Consider the following 11539-nt stretch of genomic DNA (forward strand, 5'->3'; position numbering starts at 1 on the left):
CCTCTTACACCGTGGGACAAGGCAGGGTTGTTGCCTCTCTCCAATGCTTTTTGCTTTAGCTCTTGAGCCGTTGGCCATTGCCATCAGAGCCAATTCCCATATCTCTGGTATAAATTGTGGCACGTCAGAGTACACCATCGGTCTGTATGCAGATGATATCATATTGGCTCTTTCAGATTTAAAGATCTCCCTTCCTCCACTTCTTAAGCTGATTGACAGCTTTGGCCACCTATCAGGGTTCACCATAAATTGGAAGAAGTCTGTTCTTATGCCGCTGTCGTCTGGTCTGGGCCCTGATTTCCTGTCTAGTTTGCCCTTTAAGGTCTCCCAGGATTACTTTTCATACCTGGGTATTAACATCCCTAGGAACTCAAAACTCCTCTTCAGGCTTAATTATTCGGTTCTAACTGATGAGCTCAAGTGTAAACTTCTCCCACTTTCAATGATTGGCCGTATCAATATAATCAAAATGGTTGTGCTCCCTAAATTCATGTACCTATTCCAGAACGTTCCTATTTTTCTCAGGTCTTCCTTTTTCAAAGCGTTGGATGCCATTATCATGCCTTTCGTTTGGGCCTACAAGCCCCCCCGCATCTCGAAGTCTCACTTGCAAAAGCCCTCGGACGAGGGTGGTCTGGGCCTTCCAGTTTTCAGACATTATTACTGGGCCTGTAATGCCAGAGCCTGGGTCTTCTGGAATCTGCCTATAGTTGGTGATGCTGTGGGATGCAGGTCCAGCCCTAAATGGCTCGAATTGGAGCTTAGCACTGCTATCGAGCACACTGGAGCATCCTTGCCAGCTATCTTATTTTCAAAATCGGTTATTAAAAGTGCATGTGATGACTTTATTCTTTGCAACTCCGTAAAAATATTGAATCAAATTAAGAGAATCTTGAACCTCCCGGTAGTGTCAACTTTTGCCCCGATCTGCCACAATCCTAGCTTTACGCCTAGTACAATGGATGCTGCTTTCAAACAATGGCCTGTCAAAGGGTTAATTGCTATAAAGGATCTTTATATTGACAATCATTTTGCCTCTTTTGCTCAGCTTCAGACAAAGTACAATCTCCCTACAAGTCATTTTTTTCGGTACTTACAAATTAGGAATTATGTCAAGCAAGCATTCTCAAATTTAGATACCATCCCCATACAGCATGTCTTTTACAATATGATGAACGAACCTCCCACCTCAAAACACTTAATTTCTCGGCTTGTCAACCTTTTTTCTTCGGCAGCCCCCTCTTGCCATATTAAAGAGGCTTGGACAAGGGACACTGGTTTGGTTATCTCTGACGATCTATGGGCTGAAGTGTTAAGTCGGATAAAACTATGCTCTGTTAACGCCCGGCTTCAGTTAATTCAATTTAAGGTTGTCCATAGACTGCACTATTCCAAAACCAAATTGAACAAGATTTTTCCTAACGTTTCCCCCAAATGTGATAAATGTAAACTTGTGGACGGTACTCTTGGGCATCTTTTTTGGTCCTGTTCTACGCTTACAGCCTTTTGGACTAGTATTTTTAGTTTCTATAGCACTGTTTATGATAGGCAACTGTATCCTGACTGTCTTATGGTGATCCTGGGCTGCTCCGGCGACTCCTTGGCACTTCCCTTTGCTGTTCAACAGGCCCTCATGTTTGGTATGGTGATTGCCAAACGTTTGATTCTGGGGGAGTGGAAATCTGCCTCCCCTCCCTGCTTCAAGAGGTGGCTCGAGGAGATGGTCTCCTGTCTATACCTGGAAGAAATTCGGTTCTCTACGTCTGATTCCATGGAGAAGTTCAGGAAGATATGGGGGCCCTTTATAGACCACATTAAGAAGGACAGTCCACGCCCTGGGTCCTGACCACATTGTTTTAACTGCTTTCATTCTGAGCTGTTGCCCATAACTGTTTTTGCATGATTGTTATCAGCTCCTCCTAGCGATCTTTGGATTTGATCTTGTGGATTGGACTCACTAGATTGTGAGTTGTTTGACATGTATACCAGTTGCTTTGTTTGCTTCTCTGCTGTTTTTAATAAGTGCTGGCCTTGTACCCTGTTGTGTGGTTTGTTGCTCTGTTTTTTTTGTTTGTTTGTTTGTTTTTTTTGGTTGTTATTGTCTTTATTGTCTGTGTTCTTCTGTCCCGCTGTTTGTGAATGTGTAAAAAAATTTTGAAACTTGCATAAATAAATACATTAAAAAAAAAGAAAAAAAAAGAAAGAAGAAACGAGTCAGGGATGCATAGCAAGCACAACAAGACACCAGCAGCCCAGACCTTTCACCAACTGAAGACATTTGCAGCACCATAAAACATGACAGAGAAGAGCTGGGACTATGTGAAAGGGTGAAGTGCTGCAGTAAAGTTGCAATGGTCCTATCTTTTATACAGTCTATGGTTCACTCTATTCGATTACCCTTTTCTCATGTTTTTGTTAGTTAGGGAGATAAGACATTGTTATTTGGTTTTATTCTTTTCATAAATAAGTTTTGTACATCCTTTAGATACGGTCCCTTTTGTTTGTTGTTTTGGGGTCCACCCCGAAGCTGTAGTTCGCTCCTTTCCTTTGTTAGAATTCAATCACTGTGAAAAAAAATCACCATCAAAATTGTACTGGTTGTGTGATGTGCTGCTTGGGGTCAGACAGGGGTGGATCACCCTTATATTATGGTCTGGCCACCCTTAGACAGGCCATAACACTAACTAAAATGAAAATTAAAACTAGACTTATAACTGGCTGGCTGGTGTCCTTACCAGTGTCCTTGGGTCTGAACTGTGGGCTCCTCTTTCCAGGTGTTCGTACTGCCTGAGTGGCACCAAGGTGTGCTGTCTTGCCTCTTTTGGGTTTTCTGCATGTTTCTGGCTCAACATGCAAGTATCCACTTCTTGACGTTCGCTGTTGGTTGCAGCCACTTGAGGTTTTTGGGCTCATTTGGGTTCTCAACACTGGGCGACTTTGATGGGAGTGAAAGCATCCTCACAACATAAATCACCACACTACCTGCTTTTGTTTCAGGTTTTTTCTTTATCCTTGTTAACATGTTTGGGTACTGGGTTTACCTGTAATGCATTTTGTGCTCCAAAAGCTGTTATTTTGTGCAGCTGTGCTCCAAAAGCTGTAAGCATGACCTTTCTTATCATTAGATTGTGCCACACCAGCACCTGAGAGAAAAGCTTTGAGTTTGATTTTGTGTTTGTGTTTTGCAGGCACTCAGGAGAATAAGTCATGATGTTTCTTGTGTTTGTCATGTTAGTATCTCAGTGCTTGTCAATCACCAGTCAACAGTGTCACCACTGTGAACAACATCCTGCGACTGTTTGAGCCAAAACCTTCGAGAAGTCCCTGCAGCTGCTTCAAAACTCATCACTGAGCTCGATCTCTCTTTTAACACGCTGGAGACAACAATGAAAGATGACTTTCTTTCATATGCTGCTTTGAGGGCTTTGCTGATGAAGTTCAGCCAAAACAGGAAACATGCAGCAGGAGACAGTAACTTGTTAAAATGTTATAAAAGGTACAATTAAAGATTTTCACCCTACAGGGTTGTCAATGATCCAAGGATAAATGTCTAATTTGGTCAAAAGTTTATAAGCCATTTCTGGAGAGACTGCAGTGGAAATGTTGTCACTTTTGGACTTTGCTACCTGCAGCTAAACATTTGCAGCTAAATCATTTATTTAAAAGCAGAAGCTGCAACTGATCGAGTGAATGTTTGTCTGAAAACTTAAACTGAACTCCAAGCGTACCATTGCTCCAGCTTACCATCTTTACCTGAGTGAATCAGTTTGTTGAACAATCTAAATGATTCAGAAACTTCTGTGACATCAACTTAACTAAGGCTCATTACAAATTTCACAAAACACTGCTGAATACTTTTAATATTTTTTTTATTAGTTATTTTTGTTTTGTTGTTATTTTGATTTTAATAAAACAAAATAACATAAAGAATCAAATTGTTTCTTTGTTTTTTTAAATTTAATTTATTTTACAAATAAATTAATAATAATATTAATAATAATAACAACAAATTAGTGCTGTCAGCGTAAACGTCATTAGTTAAAATGACGTTAACGCTGACAGCACTAATTTGTTGTTCCAGAGAGCAAGCCAAACACTGGTCTAGAAAAGGACGATCTCTAGTAGTGCTGCACTACTAGTAGATTTTGTTTTAACCTCCTAGGACCTGGTGTCCACATATGTGGACATAACATTTATGAGACCAAAATACAAAATTTTGCTCTTCAAAAACCTGATATCCACTTATGAGGGAGGACATTACACTGCCACTGTTCAATCGAACTTTAAAATGAATGTCCTCATATGTGGATCTCATTTTTTTGAGAAACAAAAAAAAGATAGTCCGAATCTGATGTCTTTGTTTTCACATTCATCAGGTCCCAATCAACCCAAATGGCACAGAGAAATTAAAAATGCATGCCATGAAAGAGTTCAGGTCTTAGGATGTTAAAAATGTCCCTGCTGATGAGACCAGTGAATGTGGGGCGACAGTGGCAAGAAAAAACTCCCTCCTGGAGGAAGAAATCTTGGGAGGACCAGGCTCTCTGGGAGGACCCTCCCTCCTGAGGGCAATACTTACCAGTACTTGTCCTCCAGTGTGCGATGGTGGGCTGGGACGAGTGTTGTTTCTTCTCAGCATGATGATGACCTTCCTTCCATTTCCTGTTTCAGAACTGAGAATGAAGACAAAACTGGTTAACAAGGTAACAGGACATTTAAAAATTCTCTCACTTCAGGATGAGATGCTGTGTCTTCTTACGTTTCTCTTGTAAAACAGCATGTAGGCCGAGTGCTGCTGTTCCTCACAAGCTGCCGATCCGGTTGTGTGGAGCACCTGTGCGTCATTATAGGTGAGCCAGCGATCTGATGTAGAGTGCTGACTCTCCTCAGGATGGACAGAACTACAGATGTAGTGTCCTGAAATCACATTAAGACAAATGAATCCAACTTCTGGAAGTCAGCTGATTCAAGCAAACAGTGATTTTGACTTAGTGCGTCTTAGAACATCAAAAGCTTTTGTGTGTGAGTCCTTCACTGAAAAGTAGAAAGTTTTCATTTTCTGTTTGTAACAAGTCTGTTGTTTTACCTGACTCTGTGCCTCCATAATGATTGATGATGCTGACAAGACTATAACAGCCACCACCCTGAGAAGGAACAAATCCAAAGAGTGTTAGTTTCACAAAGTCTCACATCAGAGCCATAATTAAGCTGATTTGCTGAGGCTACGTCCACACTAATGCGTTTTCGTTTGAAAACACATCGTTTTCTCTCCGCTTTGACCTCCCGTCCACACTGAGATGGCGTTTTCCTCAAGGAAAAACACAGCATCTTGAAAACGCTCTCGAAAACGCACACATTTCAAAACGGAGTTGTCCCGTCGCAGTGTGGACACTCGAAAACGCAGACTTTCTAAAACGATGACGCATTTTAGTCATGTGATGCAGTCATGTGAGCAATTAAACAAAGATAGCCGAGTGCATTATACAGCGGTTGTTTTGATTGCTCTCAACTTTGACAGCCCTAAAAAAGATTAATATCAGTTTGTACATGCTCCGGATAGCTTTTCTTCAAATTCTGTAATCCTCACTCACTTTTGCGCATGCGCAGGACTGGAACGTAAGCGTTTTCGGCCGTTTCAATGCAGACGCACAACTATTTGAAAATGACTGAAAACACTAGTGTGGACACGGAGTTTTCAAATCTATCAGGGCTAGTGTGGACGTAGCCTGAGACGTTCTGCAGTCTGTTTTTACCTGATTGGATGGCACCACCAAGTCCCTCTGCAGCCTGACGGGGTCATCCACCTTCTTAATGTTGTAGGTTTGTGTAAAGCCAAACCTCTTCAGATGCAAGATCAGGACTCTGGCAGAAAAGAAAAAAAAAAAACACAAACAAGGTAGAAAATAAGAAGAATGAGTGTCAAACACAAACAGAAGATGGGAGAAAACGACTGCTCAAGTATTGTCTCGAAAAACTCTGATATTTGATGCGCCACAGTTTGGAAACCTGGTCAGTCGATCAATTCTGATGTGACCTTACTCACCTTGGCAGTGTATCAAAAGACGACTTCAGTTCTGAGGCCGTCCCTCCACAATCACAGCGAAATTCTATTTCTTGTTCCTGAACAACAGCACAGAGAAAACAGGCTTTATGGTAGAAAGAAATCTCAACATATGCACACACACATACGCACAAACACTAACAAAAAAGGTGTGTTAAGATCGCTGACACTACAACTCTATTGGAATTTGTGATCTTACCTTCAAGTATGTCTCTAACATGTTTATAATAGACCCCTCTGGAACAAGGTCAAGAGACAAGCTGGTGAAGTCCTCGTGCTGTGATGATTGGTGACCACAGCTACACATTTCAGGAGTAACGTAGTTAAAGTAAAGATCAGGTAGGTGGAAAAGAGGTATATGAAAATATTGCAACCAGCTCTGCGTTTCTGAAAGACAGGCTTACCTCTTGCATGTCCTCATGTTTTCCATTTTAAAAATGTGATGCTCTTCTACTGGGCAGGTATAACTTTGGCCCAGGAGAGCTGCGTTCCTCTCCAGGTGAGGTGCGAGCCTTTTGACCTCATTGAGGAACAATGTTAGGAATTCATGAGCGTCCTGAAAGAAAAGCAGAGAGATTTAAAACAGTACATCAAAATCAGAAGGTAAAGCAAAAAAACAAAATGTCCAAATAGCTGACGCACTTTCTGTGCACTGCCGGTGTATTCAGGAGCTTGACTGCTGAATGCCTTCTTAAAAGCTCTTAGGTGGTGATCTTTAAGGCCATAATCTGTTGACTCATGACAGTCCCTGACATCAATGAGCCTTCTGTAGAAAGGAAAGGGTAAACAGACATTTCTGCTGTTAGATCTCTTTGTTCTTCAGGTTTTTGAAGAAAGTAGAAGGTTGACGTAGCGCACCTTAAGAGCTGAGCTTCTGGATCTGTGCTCCACAAAACCTCCTGACGCCTGATGTCTCTTATGAACTCCTCAATGTTGAGGAGGCTCTGCAGGCAGGAGTTCATGTAGCAGGTGTTTCCGATGTTTGGAAACCTGACACACACGCACAACGTTTACAGTATCAGTGTAAAAGAATTCATTTTCTCCACTTTGACAAAGTGAGCTTTGGTCTTTGTGCACCACGTGTACTCACCCGAAGCAGTCTATAGTCCCAGTTTGACTTTCTATTATTTCTCCACCGCATGCTACACTGCTCCAAAAAGGTAAAAACACAAACACAAAATTAGGAAAGATGTCAGGATGCTGAGCAGTGTATGTGCATGGATGCATGAGCTTTGAAGTTGAAACATTTTGGAGGACGTCTTTCTCTTACCTGTTAAACACATGCTCCCATCCACTCTCTTGGTCCAGAAGCTCCATAATCCAAGTGTCCCAACTCAGGTCTGCTGGGATCGTTTCCGTGGTGCTTCTTACCTGATATAAATATATAGGACATAGCTGTGTGCCTCATTGCTCTTAATTGCTCTCATTTAACTGTGATGAGTAAATGCTTGATGACAGTGACTCTTTCCATAAAACATACCTTCCCGGATTTAAAAAGAGTCTTCACAGTGTTGCTCTCTGCCTCTGCATCGCTGTCAGTTTGCTGCAGAGGACGAACAAACATAAGTTTATTAAAAAGTACATTTTAAAGAGAATGTGTATTTCATATGTTTTGTGTAAAAGCAAACCGAGGAACAGCAGAAGATGTGTCTCCATTTTCTCTTCTTTTGGCCATTTTCAGGGTTAGCTGGTGTGGCAGCAACAGAAGCATCCGGGATGCTGATGAGGACAAAAGTGTAAATGTTGTGGAAATTTATAAGAAGGAGTACATTTTGCTAATATAGATTGCTAATAAAAGTGAATAACTGTAATGGAATACCAACATGAACAAAATCATGTATTTTATACATTTACACTCTACATTTTCAAACGCTAATCTCTGCATCCATATAAATAATAGACAAGACTAGAAGGAGTAAAAAAGATGTAAATACACAAGGTGGAAGAAAAATGCCAATAAAAGGGAAATAAAAGAGCTCCAACTCAACCACTGCTATAAATATCTCCAGCAGCATTAAAGACTGGCGCATTTCTTTACCTCTGATGAGACGTAGAAGGAATTTCCTTCTCTGCCACGTTTTGTTTGTGTAATTTCTGTTTAGAAACAAGAAAAGCAACATCAGTAATGGCATAAAACAAACATACCAAGTGGGTCTCTCCATGAAAAGTGTCCAGTTAGAGAATTTGGTATTATTTCATATTATTTATCACTTTAGTGAGCTGTCAGCTCATGAAGCAGATATAGGAATATCTTTAAATAAAATAAAAACAATTTATTCATGCCTTAAATTGAGTTTTAAAGTTTGTCCTATGAAATACAAAATCCTTCATTTGGTTCTGATCAAAATTCAGTTTTTACAGAAATCATCCATGAAGCTTCAAAAATGCTTATTCACCATAAAAAATATTTAGAGAAACATCCTGCAAGTCTCTTCGAACTTACCTTTCTGTGAAAAAAAAACGTTTAAACATCTTTGAACTTAATTTGAGGACATGGCTGTGTGCTAAATTGCTCTTAATTCTTCTCATTTAACTGTGATGAGTAAATGCTTGATGACAGTGACTCTTTCCATAAAACATACCTTCCAGAATTTAAAAAGAAACCAGCGACACTTTTTTTGTGTCTTCACAGTGTTGCTCTCTGCCTCTGCATCGCTGTCAGTTTGCTGCAGAGGACGAACAAACATACGTTTATTAAAAAAGTAAAGTCACTTTAAATTAACAAGTGCAATTTAAAGAGAATGTGCATTTCATATGTTTTGTGTAAAAGCAAACCGAGGAACAGCAGAGGTGTCTCCATTTTCTCTTCTTCTTTTGACCATTTTCAGTAACAGGAGCATCCGGGATGCTGATGAGGACAAAAGTGTAAATGTTATTTTTCAAAGTGCAAATTTTTAACAAGGAGTACATGCTGGAGATTGCAGATAAAAATTAATAACTGTAATGGAACAAAATCATGTATTTTGTACATTTACACTCTACATTTTCAAACGCTAATCTCTGAATCAATATAAATTATAGACAAGACTAGAAGGAGTAAAAAAGATGTAAATACACAAGGTGGAAGAAAAATGCCAATAAAAGGGAAATAAAAGAGCTCCAACTCAACCACTGCTATAAATATCTCCAGCAGCATTAAAGACTGGCGCATTTCTTTACCTCTGATGAGACGTAGAAGGAATTTCCTTCTCTGCCACGTTTTGTTTGTGTGATTTCTGTTTAGAAACAAGAAAACCAACATCAGTAATGGCATAAAACAAAGTATATGGTATGAAAATACAAAATCCTTCATTTGGATTCAAAATTCAGTTTTTACAGAAATCATCCAAGAAGCTTCCTTAAAAGTTTCAAAAATGCTTGTTTACCATAAGAAAATATTCATAGAAATGTGCTGCGAGTCTCTTCAAACTTACCTTTCTGTGAAAAAGAAGTTTAAACATCTTTGGACTTGATGTGATCGCAGCCAAAATCTCCTCAGCTTTGCAAAAGTTCAACTGAAAACAAGCAGTCAAAGGTTGTATATTTATAAACTTTCAGCATAGAACGTTCATACCCTGAACAGCAAACATCATCATTATGATGTATGGGGCAAATTTGCATATTTTGGAATGTATGCTCATTTGAACTGTATGGTGCTCGTCTCCAAGCAACTGCTACACAAAACAGGTCAAGTCAAGTGGCTTTTATTGTCATTTTAACCACGTGCAGAGGTGCTGTACAGAGTGAAACGAGACAGCGTTCCTCCGAGACCCTGGTGCTATATATGACATATACGGACAAACCCAGGACTACATAAAGTGCAGTGTGCATAAATTGCAAAAATAAACAAGACAAAACAGTGCAAAACGTGACAGAACAGGACGAAACAGACACAAGACAATGGAAATGTGCAAAATGCTGAGTATTGTGCAAAAGTAACTTGGTGTCTGTATGTATGTATATGAGTGTGAGATACTGCAGATAAGTGCTTGGTAGTGACATGTGTGAAGGTGTGCGTGTGCCAGTGCAGTCACTGAGTGTTCAGGGGTCTGACGGCTTGTGGGAAGAAACTTTTCCGTAGTTTGGTAGCGAGGGCCCGGATGTTGTGGGACCTCTTTCCAGAAGGCAGCAGGGTGAAGAGTGTGTTTGAAGGCTGTGTGGGGTCCTCCAGCAAGCGGGTGTTATAAGGAGGGGAGAGGGGCTCCAATGACCTTCTTAGCTGCTCTCACAATCCGTTGTAGGGTACTGCGATCCAATACGCTGCAGTTACCATACCAGACAGTGATGCAGCTACTTAGGATGCTCTCATTAGTCCCACTGTAAAAGGTGGTGAGAATGGATGGTGGGAGATGGGCTTTCCTCAGCTTCTGCATGAAGTAGAGACGCTGCTGGGCCTTCTTGGTTATGGAGCTGGTGTTGAGGGAGCAGGAGTGGTTCTCCGCCAGGTGGACACCAAGAAATCTGGTGCTCTTGACGACCTCCACAGAGGATCCATTCATGTTAAGTGGGCAGTGATCCCACTGTGCTCTCCTGAAGTCAACGATCTCTTTTGTTTTGTTTTGGTGTGCTGGGGGAGCAGCACAGCAAAGAAGGACTCATCCAGGCTGGAGAAACTGATCAGGAGGGCTAGCTCTGTGGTCGGCATGAAGCTGGACACTCTGGTGACAGTGGCAGAGAAAAGGACATTAAAGAAACTGATGGACATTATGAACAATGCTGGGCATCCTCTGCACATGGCCATTAACAACCAGAAGAGTCTGTTCAGTGACAGGTTGCTTCTCCCAAAGACAAGAACTAACAGACTTAAAAACTCCTTTGTCCCACACGCCATCAGACTGTTTAACTCCTCTCTGGAGGGGAGAGGGAGGGGAAACAGGAGGACAAAGGAGGGGGGAACAACTAAGCTGTAGTGCCTCTTCACCTCACTGTGCAATACCTTTTGTGCAATACTTTTGTAAATAGTCAACAGTGCAATAGACTCAATACTTGAAATGTGCAATTCACTTGTATTTTTATTTTTTATTCCTATTTATTCTATTTATCCCCTTCGTATATGCTGCTGTTCCTCACAAGCTGCAGATCCAGTTGTGTGCAGCACCTGTGCATCATTATAGGTGAGCCAAGGATCTGATGTAGAGTGTGGACTCTCCTCAGGATGGACAGAATTACAGATGCAGCAGCTGTTTCCGATGTATGGAAACCTGACACACAAACAAAAGTTTACAGTATCAGTGTAAAATAATTCATTTTGTCCAGGTTGAGAAGGTGAGCTTTGGTCCTTGTGCACCACGTGTACTCACCTGAAGCCGTCTCTAGTCTGAATTTTATTTTCCATTATTTATCCACCGCCCAAATGTTTCACTACGCTACTGCAAAAAGGTAAAAACACAAACACACAATTAGACGCTGAGCACTAGATGTGCATGTATGCTAGTGATGTGTCGAGTAATGGAGGGGGCGTTTCCGCGATGCACGTATCGAGGCTTGCTTCATTTATGG

The 11539-nt window shown here is 41.0% G+C and overlaps 1 protein-coding gene across 1 annotated transcript; it reads right to left on the reverse strand.

Annotated features, from left to right (window-relative positions):
- Positions 1-4569: 4569 nt before the first annotated feature.
- On the reverse strand, positions 4570-9501 carry LOC146668289 (ubiquitin carboxyl-terminal hydrolase 12-like). Its single transcript, XM_085408638.1, has 18 exons — positions 9475-9501; positions 9221-9276; positions 8837-8909; positions 8644-8727; positions 8100-8155; positions 7690-7780; positions 7542-7604; positions 7332-7432; positions 7152-7208; positions 6920-7051; positions 6704-6827; positions 6466-6617; positions 6261-6360; positions 6044-6120; positions 5754-5862; positions 5087-5144; positions 4760-4917; positions 4570-4673 (listed from the first exon to the last, which is right to left on the reverse strand). Exons 1-18 carry the CDS (start codon positions 9499-9501, stop codon positions 4668-4670), a joined length of 1524 nt encoding a protein of 507 aa, XP_085264764.1. The 3' UTR covers positions 4570-4667.
- Positions 9502-11539: the final 2038 nt, after the last annotated feature.

The sequence above is a fragment of the Rhamphochromis longiceps genome, linkage group LG6 (genome assembly GCF_057381845.1).
Source record: "Rhamphochromis longiceps isolate RC_006_pf linkage group LG6, R_longiceps_female_GT1.1, whole genome shotgun sequence".
NCBI lineage: Eukaryota > Metazoa > Chordata > Actinopteri > Cichliformes > Cichlidae > Rhamphochromis > Rhamphochromis longiceps.

Bases quoted from the DNA above. Each gene is read 5' to 3' on its own strand.
- LOC146668289 (XM_085408638.1), bottom strand. From the start codon at position 9,501: ATGTTTAAACTTCTTTTTCACAGAAAG. The intron at 9,277-9,474 runs GTAAGTTTGAAG...GTTTCTAAACAG, and splicing joins AACTTCTTTTTCACAGAAAG to AAATCACACAAACAAAACGT. The intron at 7,781-8,099 runs GTAAAGAAATGC...TGTCCTCATCAG, and splicing joins CCTTCTACGTCTCATCAGAG to CATCCCGGATGCTTCTGTTG.